A 14,613-nucleotide genomic window follows, 5' to 3' on the forward strand; every position below is an offset into this window, starting at 1 on the left:
ATAAAAAGTATCCTATCACCCAAGTCAGATTCCGGTATTTCCGTTCTGCTGAACAGTTTTAGCGTGATTGACCGATAAACAAACCAACTTTCACATTTATAATATTAGTGTGATTACGATTTTTGATACCAATAGTCCATAGCTAGACAATATACCTCTTCTACATAAATGAGTAAGTTTATAATAATCATCACGTTTGACCCGGCTTGGCGTTAATATATTTTTTCAAAAACTTTGCTCCCCACTAGGATTTTGTCCTGTGTCATGGGTGCGCACAGTGTTTTAGAAACCCCGATTTTGTCTCATGCCCTTTTTATTGTTAAAATCGTTAGTATATATCATTCTAAGCATTACAGCGAAAATCCGGCATCGATACGACTTTTAGTTTTGCCAAAAAAAATATCGAAAGTGTCCCTATATTCGGGTCCGAAAAATCACAAAAATGTAAATATAAAATAAAATATACAATTATTAAAAAAAAATAAAAATAAAGTTAAGTTGGCATTCAAAACAAAAAACATTCTGTCCATTTTTGGAATATGTAATGTTAATAGATTATGAAATAATCACTGTTTTATTGTATTTCTTTTATATTTTTTATTTCAAGTTTAACGCCATATTAGATTGAGATATTAATATAGTATACTCTTCATACGTTAATCTATCAACATAAAAAAAATCACAATCTAATTCCGCGTTATTCAAAAGTTATTAAGAGTTTTTGTTATATCCTGATAATATCCGGACTTTTTAGACTTAGGGTTGTCACAAAACTAAATCACAAATAAAATTATTATTTAATTCGCATTCCCATTCGCGTTCCGCATAACATTTGCCTTCTATTAATTGATTTGCTTTTAATTTATTGACACCATGTCAACATAGTAACACAATAAAAAAAACAATATGTTATGTGCCAGTATTTTTAAGTTTAAACAACTAACAAATACAGGCACGGTCTATAAAACCTAAAAAAAGCATACTTTAATAAATATTATAGTATTAAACGTATTTTTGGGTTTTTTGTCAGAGGATGGCTGTGTTTTTTAACCGACTTCCAAAAAGGAGGAGGTTCTCAATTCATCGCCATTTTTTTATGCATGTTTATGTACGTTTTTCCCGGAGACGACTGGTTATATCTTGCACTGCCTTCAAAATATTGTAGTTAAGTAAGAAGATCCACTGCCGGCATTAGCGATTAGTTTACTGAAACCTGTGAATGTCAGTATAGACAATAGTCCATACTATGAAGATGACGAAAATTTAGTTGTTTCGAATGTAAGCGAAGAACCATAATACTTTTTCTGACATGCGTCTTAACCGCCGATAAAAAGAAATATAAATCCGGATATTCGGAGGTGACAACCCTAACCAAAATAAAAAAAAATCGAATAACTTTTGAATAACGCGGAATTAGATTGTGATTTTTTTATGTTGATAGATTAACGTATGAAGAGTATACTATATAAATATTTCAATCTAATATGGCGTTAAACTTGAAATGAAAAATATAAAAGAAATACAATAAAACAATGATTATTTCATAATCTTTTAACATTACATATTCCAAAAATGGACAGAATGTTTCTTGTTTTGAGTGCCAACTTAACTTTATTTTTATTTTTTTTAATAATTGTATATTTTATTTTATATTTACATTTTTGTGATTTTTCGGACCCGGATATAGGGAGACTTTCGATATTTTTTTTGGCAAAACTAAAAGTCGTATCGATGCCGGATTTTCACTGTAATGCTTAGAATGATATATACTAACGATTTTAACAATAAAAAGGGCATGAGACAAAATCGGGGTTTCTAAAACACTGTGGTGCGGTTACAAACATACAAGTTTACATACACATGACACCCAGAACCGAAAGAACAAGTTATGGATCACACAAAGAGTTACTCCGTACGGCAATCGAACCCGCTACAGGTTGCGCGGCAGCTGATTACCCAGCTATCGCACCAACCGATTTATTAAGTCTTTGACTGCCAATAGAAATTTGTTGAAGGCAAATCCTCCGCTAACATCGGTCACCGGTGACCACTACGGCGTTCAATGTGTTTATCGAAACCTGAAAATCTAACACTCAGTGAACATAACTTAACAACCTGGAAAAGCAGACCCCAATCCTCTTATACGCTAATCTACCAGAAACATCATGAAATAAACAAACAAAAACACATTTCTATTCATAAACAGATCTGGTACATTCCAATAAAATTCAGTACTTCCAAAGCACTGGAGAGCTTCGTATATCAAACTCAGGCGACGTTACAAGGCGGGATAAAACGCATGTACCAAAGATTTATTACAGCAGCCATTGCAGGTGGCTTTTAGTTCCCACTCCATTCAGCTATTATGTATTTGTATACAAAATTTTACTTTGTATCCAATGATACATACAAATGATGGTATAGGTAGAGTTTTTTGGAAGACTATTAATCATTTGTTAGAGTTTTGGAAATTTTAATGATCTCTGTGTTTTGTGAATGTGTAAGTAAATTGAGAATAGAAACAATTGTTCTCAATTTTGATTTAAGAATTATTTTTTTATATAATGTCATAACATACCTTTTATTCCCGCTGGGGTAGGAAGAGGTGCACGTTATGGCACGTAATGTCGCTGTATAATGTACACCCATTTTTCACCATTTGTGTTATAAGTCCCATATAAATAGGGGGAGCCTATTGCCATATACTGGGCACAATTTCAGACTCCGTGCTACAACTGAGAAATTTTCGAAAAACCGAAAAAAGCTCGGCAATATTTTGCCCGAGCCAGGAATCAAACCCGAGACCCCCTGCGCCTGCCGAGTCGCACTTGAGACCAACGAGGCAGTCAAGAATTATTTTATATACAGGTTACCTGAACTAGAACAATTATTCTTTAGAACATATGGAAATATCAAATAATGTATGAAAGTAGAAGAAAACTAGCAAAGCATCCTAATAAATACATTTTGTCTTGGTTTTATTATGTAAACACATGATGACATAAATCTAAATTAAATACGAACTAAAAAAGAAACTAAACTTAAACTTGAACTTAGGTCCAAAAAAAAACCTTAAAAAGATATAAAACCACATTTCTAATGTATTCAAAAACGTCTAATAGAAAAATACCTTCCATCCAAATGAATTCAAAGCCATTTGAAAACTCTTTTGTCAATTCGAAAATTATTAAAACGATTTATCAGCGTCTTTAAAGACTTGATGCTAAACCTGTCTTATTACTTTTACAATAAAAACCCCCATCTTTTGAATGCAGACATAAACAGAAAACGATATTACAATGAAATGAAAGAGAATCTTTTAAATTGAGATATTAAAAGGTCGTAGCGAAATTAATCGAGATTTCAAGCATCATATTGTATTTTTGAAGGAATAAGAGAAATCGGAGACGATTTCTAAGCTAAAGAGTTTATGATATTTTGTTTTTTAATTCCTTTTCCCAACTATGCATAATATATTTGATAAGGAAAATCATTAAATTGACCAAAAACGAACAACAACAAATTTACAGCAGGTATAACTTATCTAAAAACAACTAGTTTCACGTAAATATATTGAGAAAAGCTCTACTCGGGTGGCCCGACCCGGGAATCGAACTGTGAGAACTTTATTACTGAATAGGGTATACAAAATTAAAAACTAAAAACCAACAAAACACATAAACGACTACAAAGTTAGAATTGAACACTCTCTAACTCAAAAAAAGTAAATGAAAAATGGAAATATTAAAAATAAAAAATGTTGTCGCAATTTTTAACAAAATAGGATTTTGCACCGCGACTTTTTAATCGCCCGTAAATCCGGCTCTAAATTACATGCATAAATAAAACATCATATTCATAGTACGCAGCTCGCGTACAAGCTCAATAACATCTGTTACAATTCATATGTACGAGCTAAACTAGAGCATTTATCATTTCTATGAGAAATTGTTTGTTATTTTATTGTTATATTTTTAGGAATTGTAATTAAATTTTGCTTTTGTGGAAGGTTATTTAGCTGGTGTTCTATAACTGGTTTATAAATGTATAATACAGTAATACCTATTTTAGGTTTCTGACGACACAGGTTAAAATCTTGGTACTAATCTAACCATGCAACCAAAACGAAGCTAACCAAGCATCTGCCATTCACCAATTATATAAAGCTAATTACGCCACATCATCACATCAACAGCCTTTAAGTGGCCACTGCTAAAAAAATGTGTTGGCAATTTTAAATTTATGATTAGAAATTATAAGCGATGTTTTCCTTCTCCGTTTGCCAATGGTGTCTACATAACCTTAGAAAGTACATATAACTCGAAAAACGTCACATTGGTACTTACCGCTGTTGGTAGGTTTAGAACCAGGCACTTGCTGTTGGTAGGTCTCAAATCCGCACTCTCATACACGAGAAACCTGCGTCTTAAACCTCCGGACTACCATGACATTTGTAAAGCTAATATCTACACTAAAAGCAAATACGAACATGAACAATATTCTATTCGTACAACATTTCAGATCAGAAACATGACAAATGAAAGTAATTCGTGGAACTAATGAGAAAGAATTACTTCATATTGGGGGCGCGCACATTTAATAAATGATTTTTTTTTCTTTCTTTACTAGAAGTCTATTAGGCTATCTTTGATTATGAATTAAGGTCAGACAGTATCATGATTGATATTGATATTAATAATATGATTTTTGTACGTATATTCGTGATGGTTGTTCGTTGATATTAGCTTTTATAAATTGTCTACAACAGATGTGCTGTAAGGATGACGAGAAAATGCTCTTTATTTTGAATTGCTTACAAGATGCTTAATGCAGAAACGGGAGAGACGTTGAAAGATGCCTGTATCGATAAAATACTTAAATAACAGTAGTATTGTATTTTTACGCCTTTTGTCCCCGAATAGGCAGAATTGCACTTACACATTTTTTTTTTTTTTTTTTTTTAAACGTTGCCCCACATTAGGATTTTCTCCTGTGACGTGGGTGCGTTTACAAACATACAAGTTCACATACACATGACACCCAGACCCGAAACATCAATTTGTGGATCACACAAAGAGTTGCTCCGTGCGGGAATCGAACCCGCTACCCGTAGCGCGGCAGCTAGTTACCCAGCCACCGCACTAACCGTGCAGTCGAATCGAAAATTATGGCACGTAATGCCACCATACAACGTACATGCACTTTTCACCGTTTGTGTTATAAGTCCCATGTTATAGGGAGTAAGCCTATTACCATATTATACTGGGCACAATTTTAAAGTCCATGCTACTGCTGAGAAACTTTTGAAAATCCGAAAAATCCCAGCAATACTTTGCCTGACCAGGGAATCGTACCCGTTCGTTGCGAACACTCGACCAACGAGGCAGTTTGTAGAAATAACAATAGTTTACCCAAAAATATGGATAGTGGAAAGTTAAATTAAATAACGGCTGGCTAGCTACATGTTTGAATTGAACATTTCTTCGATTAAAACAAATACAAACAACTTCGGGCAGTGTTAGGGATTTTTGATTGTGGAGTTCGCAACGAAGCTTAGTTTGGGATTGTTTTTGATAAAAGGTTCACTTCCTATTACAATTTTAGATATTACTAGCTGACCCGGCAAACGTTGTTTTGCCATATAAACAATTTCTATGTACTTTCTAGTGCCGACAGAAAATAACTAACCTATTTTAAGTGTGTAAGGATGTGGTATATGCACGAAATAGGTGTGTAATGCTGTGAACGATAAGGGAATATAGAAATAACAAACGCCAAGCACTATATTTATTAATAATTCATCATAATTTATTTCTGTAATATATATATACGTATCATTATTCGATAAGAACGGTAACACTATCAAAAAATATCAGTCTCTTAATGCTACAGCGTGAACAATATTTTTTGTTAGCCCATCTTTAGCTAACACAAACAAACTTGATGGTTTACCCACTCGTGAGCATGCTACGTATAATTGTCCGTGTGAAAAACATGGCGTGCTTAAATCTAAACCACAAACCGACATCGTTTGGCCTTGGGATTTATTGATGGTCATGGCAAATGCCAATCGAACTGGAAACTGAACACGTTTTAATTGAATTGGCACATCCGTAGGTATTATAGGAATCCGTTGTATTAATATGTTTTCACCTCGGAACTTTCCACTTAAAATGCTAGCTTCGATGACGTTCTTCATTAATTTTCGAATGACCAATCGCGTACCGTTGCACAGCCGTGGCGGGTTCAAATTGCGAAGCAAGATAATCGGAGATCCAACCTTTAATTGTAAATTATGCGGTGGCACACCTGGCAAATCCAGTGAGTTCAAAAACTCTGTCGGAAAATTTACAGATTCGCTCGCATCGCAAACTGTGTCAATAGATTTATATGATTCCAAGTTCCCTGGCAATAACTGTTGTATCTTCAGATTCAAATTGTCAACGTCTACATTTTTTGCCGCTAAAATTGCTCTTTCTGCAAGCCACTCATGATTTAAGTACTGTGTGTGTACATCGGGAAATATTTTATTAATGAGAGTGTCTTGTGAGTCAACGATTGTGCAAAAATCTGTCGGTAATTTTACGCATCCAGTCTCATCTATAGTTACTTTTCCATCACCGATATCTAGAAGTTGTTTTGAGAATGTTTCAGCGGATGGATCTTGAAGCATTTGAACGCGCATATTTACTTTCAGCTGTACTTTTTCAACATTACGCCACAGTGTAGATGATTTTAAGCAAGCATTAATCTCATCAGCGTATGTTGAACGTGGAATGACAGGAAGTGTTTGCCTGAAATCACCTGAAAGGACTAACAGAGTGCCGCCAAATAGTTTGTCGTTGTTTTTGATATCTTTTAACGTCCTGTTCAACGCCTCAAGTGAATGTTTGTGCGCCATAGTACATTCATCCCAGATGATAATTTTACATTGTTTCAGCACGGTGGCCATGGACGATTGTTTTTTTATGTTGCACACTCCGTCAGGGTTATTTTGAATATTTAATGGCAGTTTAAATATTGAATGAGCTGTTCTGCCTCCATCCAATAAAGTTGCAGCAATGCCTGACGATGCAACGGCCAATGCGATGCCATTATTTGATCGTATTTCAGCAAGAATTAGCGAAATAAGGAATGTTTTTCCAGTTCCACCTGGTGCATCCAAAAAGAAGAATCCACCTTGTCCTGCTGAAACTGCGAGCATAATGCGGTCGTAAATGATTTTTTGTTCCTCATTCATTAATGGGACATTGCGAGTAACAATCGCCGCCATTTCTACAGTGTTGTACTGCATTTCACGATTCATTTCCGTATTCATTAAATCAGATGTAGCTCGATCTGGCGAATTCATACCGAAATGACTGAGTGATAAATTAGCAATTATAATGCAGAGATCTTCAATAGCAATCAATGCTTCATTGTACATAGCGTCGCTGAACGTTATCGTTACATCGTTGCATCGTGTACGATGTTGATGCAATATATCATCAGTCATTGAATCTTTGTGATTATCCCACAATATCTGTGCTCGAGCTGGAAAACATGTAGTTAACACTATAGCGAATAGTAGACGAATTTGTATTGCTGTGCAGTTCAATGCTGCTTCAGCAAGCATACATTCCCACTGGTTGTCGTCTTCCAGCAAGCCGAGTGCAAGGCACGCATCTTTATACGTTGAATACTGTTGCCCATTCACTTTCCGTATATCTTGAAATGACAATGGGCCAGTAACATTAACCAACAACAATCGAAGATAAAAGCATTCAGTTTGCTTTGGATTGACTGTAAATACTCGCCCCAAGGCGTTTGATTTAAATAAATTGGGACATGCATCAACTGGGGAGCCTTGCTTGCGGGGCATCCATTTTTTTGTTTGAGCCCATGTGAAGTAGCATGGTACTTGTGAATAGAGTAACGTTCGTGCAAAGGCACCAAAATCATCCGCACGATTACACAATTCGAAAAATTCAGTGAGTGTAGTTTTAGGTGGATTTACAGCACGATCAATTGCTGTCTCGTTCGTGAAAAATACACGCTGGCCGTTTTCGAGATGGACGGCTAACTGAACAACTGCTGGATCCCGTTCATGAATCGGGAAACCAAAGATACGCCAAGCAGCTTCATTGGAGCTGATGTACCGACCAATTTGATAAAGTGTTATTTCATCGTTTTTATTCACTGGTGGAGCATTCACGTTAGTATTTTCCACTCTAAACACAGCCATATCACTGCCTTTATGGACATACTTGCAAATGTATTTGATGCTCTTCACAGAACTGCAGAACTCAACATTAATATGAGCATTGTATGTCTTGCTCAACAGAGGTGAATATGGTACCACCCAACGATTATCAATGTCAATGTCTGTGTTGTTGATGTTTTTAATAAATGATCTTCCGCCATTATCGGGACTTCTTCGACGATATATTGGATATCCGTCGACATTTGTGATCGTATCGTTCGTGAAATCTTTAGGGAAATTTTTAGTACATTTTCCATCTGCCATGCAAGGCGATGTACGATTAAGAGTACCGCATGGACCATGAATCATGTTCGCTGTAACAATATCAAACAGCAGTTGGTCAGTAGACGGATCTGGAAGTTCTGCAGAAATGATACTATCGATTTCTTCAGGACGGATTTTATCGATTAACCAAACCAAAATGTGAGCATGAGGTAATCCTCGCTTTTGCCACTCAACTGAATACAGCCAGCAATGTGTGCGGCCGAATACATGTAATTTAGTAATGAAACCTATTAAAGACTTCAACTTTTGTTTGAACACACGTGCTGTAACGTCATGACGATGGATTGAATTTTGGCCAGGCAATAGCAAAGATACAATCTCTGGCCATTTTGGATTACATGTAAACGTGATAAATAAACACGGTCGTCCATATTCGCGCACGAAAGTCAGAGCATCCTGTATATATTCTTGCATATGACGTGGACTGCCCACATACGATGACGGTAGAATGACAGAGTTACCAATTTCGGCAGCGTCAGCGTTGTTGTTAATAGCGTCCCGCAAGTGAATGTACTCTTCCGCACGTAGCTTGACTTGATTATATCGTAAGTATCGTAGTCGTTCGCCTTCTATCTTGGCGTACATGTCGACCATGAATTGTTGACAAAGCTCGCAACATCGTAGAATGACGTTGTCCCGGCCGCGTCGAATCATCAATCGGTACGCATAATAATCTTTCGGGCTAACGTTCTTGTTTGTTTCGGCTCCTGTAATAATATATTTTTAAATATTAGATTAAATAATTTTTTTTTTTTTTAATTAGTAATCAACTTTAAAATGAATGAAGTACCTGATACGGGATCGCGTTGTTTGATATTTATGCAGTATCCGTCTTGTCCCTTCCAGAAAATTAGCGGATATTGGAGAGCATCATATGAGCGATGTGTATCAGCAATGAACTGAAGATTATTACTCCTTCTACGAACCACAATTTCTCGTGTGCCTGTACAATCGCCAACCATGATTCCCGCAACGTCGTCAACAACAGGTGCATTAAATCTACGAATATGTTCTCCAGCTGGTGTTTTATCAGGATTAATGACAATAGCGTGGTTATCGTTTTGTAATTTATGCATGTGTGATTTGAATATTTTCAACAATTCATTGTGCTCATTCAGTAGAGCGTCCAGTTCGCTTACGATGCGTTTGGCAAAAAATGAATCAAGGTTGTTATAGTCACAACGTGCATTCACACGATTGGCAAGTGCGCTTCCGGAATCCTCGCCGCCCATAAAGTAGATTTGTAAAAATTTATGTGCTTCGTTTGGCATTGGCAGTAATGAGCCTATTTTATGATAAACTTGGCCTCTAATTTTAAATGTAGAATTGTATTGTTGACCAAGTGAATTAGTATTTCGAACTATTTCTGTTGCTCCGAACGATGTCATTTGAAAGCATGAATTGAATGTTCGAATGGACTTCAAGAACACGTTAGAATCTGGATCCGTGCCGATAAGTAAACCGTTCAATGGTTCCGGTGGTGTTTCAATGTCGGGTAGTTGAACTTTTCCTGACGCGCAGCACATCCCAGCTGGCTCGTTTTTAAATTTAAGAGCATGACAATTTGAACATTCTTTGTCCATAGCACCAATCACCACTTTTGTATGGGCATAATATTCCACATCAGGCTCATAGTGGAATGCTAGCCGCAGGAATAAATCAGATGTAAATGCTCGGTGTACCTGTTGGCGTTGCTGGTCGTTTGTTCTGCGTCTATTGGCTGTGAATCGGCGTGATTGTCGTTGTTGTAATCTTATCACTTCATTGCGTTCAGCTCGTGTATCTTCAGATTGTTCTTGACGCAATCGCGCCATGCTTACACGTGCATCAGTAGTTTCTTGCTGGATTTCTTCTTCAGATCTTTCGGATCTTAAATTTCTCTTGCTTCTGGTTTTACTTGTATTACGGCTCAAATCAGCGCCTTTGCGTTTTCGTGGCATTGTTCGCTGTACAAAATACACATAATTAGAACTAACAAAATTACTTAAGAATGAAAAACATCGTAATTATATTGTTATTAACAACAATTTGAGTATAAAAATAAATATACTTACAACAACACAAAAGTCGTTGTTGGTAGGGACCCCTGACACGTGTTGAATATTTTTAGGTTCTATTATTCTATCTTATATTATCTTATCTTATATTATTAATTTACTATTAATTAATTAATTGTATAATTAATTTAAGAGAGTTATTATTAGTATTATTTATAATTAATAATGAGAGATACACTGACAGTAAACGTCACTACTAAGTTTGATGACACACATAAACATTAATGATGGCCGACAACTGTGGAGGGAGTGAGAGAAACAGGAGACCGGCTTCGGTCTCATCCCCACTCCGCGTTGTTCACTGGGTAGTTACACCGATATAGTCTGGCCAATGAGTATCCAGAGTAAAAGCGCGGAAAATTTTAAAAATTAATTAAATTACTAAAATGATTAATAAAAAATAGGGGTTGGTGATAGAAGGGCAAAAACTTAGGGTTGTATGTATTTTTGAATATCGTATCATAAAAAAATAAATAAAAAAAATTTTGTCGAAAAAATGAAAAAAAAATTTGAGGGGTGGACCACCCTTATTATTTAGGGGTGTGAAAAATAGATGTTAGCCGATTCTCAGACCTACTCAATATGCTTACCAAATTTCAGAGGAATCGGTCGAGCCGTTTCGGAGGAGTTTGGAGACTAACTTTGTGACACGAGAATTTTATATATAAGATTATACAAACTTCAATTCAAATCATTTTCCAACCAAATAGATTAGTATGTTATGTTTTGTAGTTGCCGAAGCCTCAATAAATTCGCTAGGTAGTCCATCTAGCAAGTTCACCGGGGCTCTGGCTCGAAAAGCAGGAGAACGGGATGGTTTTAGTCAGTAAGAGTCTGACTTTGACTCTCGCCTCACTCAAGGCGAGAGAAGTCATTGGATGATTCTACCCCATTAAAATGTTTTGTACTTATTAAGTGATTACTGCATTACAGAAACACTCTCTATTCCCGATTTATCCGCTACATTGAACTGCAAATAAAGTAGACCCACCTAAACTAAGTCTAGAACTTTTCTCAAAACATTTCAGTTTACTAAACAGCATTCCATAGATTCCAGTGTACTAATAAAGTCTTAAACAAGATCTCTTGGTGCTTATAGACTTCATCAAGGCTTAGTGCACACTATACGTAAGTCTCGGACTTAAATGAAGGCTTCTTGAGACTCCAAAGACTCTTCATTAAGTTTCGTCCTCTCCATTATATAGTTATGTGAATAATATATGAACTATTCAGCCAGTGTACACTATCTCTTATAATAACAACATTGATGCGAGCGTTTTTGTTGGTTTATCGATTTTGAGTTTTATTTCTTGGCTATAAATGTGAATTTTTTGAATTTATGCTTGTTAAAATTTTTGTCTATGTAAAATTGAATCGTACGTATAAATCATATAATATTTTTTAGACTGTTTCATAGACAACTTAGCAGCAAAAATCGAAAACCACTCTAATCAAATCAATCTACCTAATGTCGTGTAAAAAAACCCTTCCATTTAAAATCATCGCTTATCTTGCATTTCTTTATAGTTAATTTTGTTAAAAATAAATAATTCTTAAAATATCAAGTCAGAGACTAAAATGTACCACATATCATTTCTTGAGACCAGTCCGGAGAACAAAGTAGCGTCCTTTATTAAAAAGTTTGTTAATAAAATTCGTCCATCATTCTAGCGACCAACACTTTCACAGCATCCTAAAGAATGCAGTTCATCTCAGCAAGAAGATTACTCCATCACTTGAGAATAAAAATATTATATTTTTCTACCTTTTACCTCAGACCCCAGTTTACGACACGTACGTACATCGTCACTAAGGGGTTAAAATATCCGTTTACACCCACTTTAAAACTCACGTTTACAACCAAAATATATATTTTACGGTACAGTCGTAAATAAGTGGTAGTTAAACAAAAAGCGATTGTCCTCTATATTACGACGTTCTGTGTAAAATTCGTCGTTTTCTCTGTGCGGTAAATATCTTGTAATGACCTCGTAAAATGGTAGTATTTCTTTCATAGCGGCTGTTTAAGTTGCAATCAATATTAAACTCTTAAACATGACTTAATTAACTGAGTATGACATCCCAAATCTGTTACGTAGCTTCCGTAGCAAATCTCGTAACGGTTTACGCTACGAGCTACGAGCTACGAGTTTTCGTAGCAGCGTATCATTATGCGATATTAAAGTGTGATGAGAGCTAAGTAATATTTAATGTCTTCAAAACTAATAAAATTGTTATTAGAACTCACAGACTGGATATACATTTGAAATATATGCTTTACATACTTTGTTATACAAGTTGTTTTTACGAAACAAAGTAAATGTTTTGGTTTTGCAGATAAAAATTAAACTCATCCTCTCAATTTCCTTATTATTGTTGTCTATACAAGTGCGCAGTTATTCAGTACAAAACCACGTCCATAAATCATGATAATAAACCCGAACCCTTCATAACTTCATACAAATACAGTTTATCATCATTCAAGTCGCGAACAACTGAATAAGTGATAACTAAAATAAAACATCTGAATCCATCGAGTGCCTGGCTTTCGGCTTTCGGCTTTCGGCTCTCGGCCCTCGGCTTGAATTATTGAACGCCAGTTGGACTATGAATTATGCATCTAGTCTAGTTCTCTGAACACTAACTGAATGTAATCATGCTTCATTGCATTTTGATGGTGGACTGCTTGGCCATTTTAACTGTGTACACACCGCCTTACGGACGTGTTTTCAAATTCTATGTAAATTTTCTGGGTGAAATTGTTTTAATAGTTAGTTTCTACTGGTTTTGTGTACAGAGTAGGCTTTGCTATGTTGATGGTAGGGTAAAATCGTTTAACGAAGGGATGTATTTGTGAAAAATATTTTTAAGCCAATAAAAATCTTGATGTGTTTACTGCAAGAGAAAACAAATAAAATATGACGATATTTTTATGCAATGGTTTTATAGCTTTCGGTAAATATTTTATTTCCTTTTATCATTTTTTTATTACTTGTAATACATCGCCTACACTGAACACGGAATTAAATTACAAATAAAAACACTGTTATTTTATTTTTTTTATTTAAATATCTCACCTCAGTATTTAACCCTCTTATGACCTTTAGATCAACAAAAAACAAACTAAAATACCACCTAATGCAATTAAAATAAAACTTAAATCTCCTTAACCAACAAAATAAAAGTAATTCATAATATTATTTCCTCATATAATGCCCGCAGTCCAATTCAATTAGATCCGAGTCACGCCTGCACTGATTGAAGCAAATAATTGATGTGAACTGGAAGCTCATAATCTGTCAGACTGGCCGATCCACACGTAGTGGACCGACTATGTTTGACCTTGATAGCACTGTAGATTTGAGTTAAGCAAATATAGTATTTGGTATGTGAAAGATTTTATTTATTTCTGTTGGCTTGGTTGGAGTTGCAAGTACTTGTAAAGACTATGAAGAATAAAGTGTTTATAAATCTACGTTTAAAAAATCTGACTGCAACATACGTGTTAAAGTGCGAACCTAATTTTTTATAGACGAGGAATATACCTAAAATATTCTCTTAAACCTGAAAATTACATATAAATCCGTGCAGCTAAACGCAAGATAATACATACTCTTAAAAATAGTGGTTACTATTTCGTTGCCCATGAGAAAGTTTTTTTTACTAAATACACGTAGTGCGTCATAGTTTTTATAGGCATGCTCATTGCTCATAGACTAGTCTCTCAGTTAAGGAATATATTACTTCCAAACGAACACAGATCCAACAGATATGCACTCAACCAATCATCCAAATAGGATAAACCTTACTCTCCCTTCGTTTCTTCAAAAACTAAAAAAACACGTAGATATTTTTATGTAGAGGTGTTTAAATTTAGTTGTATAAAAACACTGCCCATGTTATTTTTCTATCTAAAATAATTTACAACAAAAAAAAAGTTGACAACCATAATAATTATGATGGAAAATGAAACAGCGAATCAAAAATCTGTTTCGTGGCAAATTTCCCTCGAGTACAAGTTCTTAATGT

At 35.2% G+C, this 14,613-nt stretch overlaps 2 protein-coding genes across 2 annotated transcripts; both read right to left on the reverse strand.

Moving 5' to 3' along the window:
* Positions 1-5,872: 5,872 nt before the first annotated feature.
* Positions 5,873-9,112, reverse strand: LOC126911666 (uncharacterized). Its single transcript, XM_050700056.1, has one exon. It carries the CDS (start codon positions 9,110-9,112, stop codon positions 5,873-5,875), a length of 3,240 nt encoding a protein of 1,079 aa, XP_050556013.1.
* Positions 9,113-9,159: 47 nt separating this feature from the next.
* On the reverse strand, positions 9,160-11,260 carry LOC118277421 (uncharacterized). The gene is made up of 2 exons (XM_050700325.1): positions 10,582-11,260; positions 9,160-10,473 (listed from the first exon to the last, which is right to left on the reverse strand). The coding sequence occupies exon 2, from the start codon at positions 10,465-10,467 to the stop codon at positions 9,283-9,285; it is 1,185 nt and encodes a 394-aa protein (XP_050556282.1). The 5' UTR covers positions 10,468-10,473; positions 10,582-11,260; the 3' UTR covers positions 9,160-9,282.
* Positions 11,261-14,613: the final 3,353 nt, after the last annotated feature.

This window comes from Spodoptera frugiperda, chromosome 18 (genome assembly GCF_023101765.2).
Source record: "Spodoptera frugiperda isolate SF20-4 chromosome 18, AGI-APGP_CSIRO_Sfru_2.0, whole genome shotgun sequence".
Lineage (NCBI taxonomy): Eukaryota > Metazoa > Arthropoda > Insecta > Lepidoptera > Noctuidae > Spodoptera > Spodoptera frugiperda.

Coding starts and splice junctions, on each gene's coding strand:
- LOC126911666 (XM_050700056.1), bottom strand. CDS start 9,112: ATGTACGCCAAGATAGAAGGCGAACGACTACGATACTTACGATATAAT.
- LOC118277421 (XM_050700325.1), bottom strand. CDS start 10,467: ATGCCACGAAAACGCAAAGGCGCTGATTTGAGCCGTAATACAAGTAAA.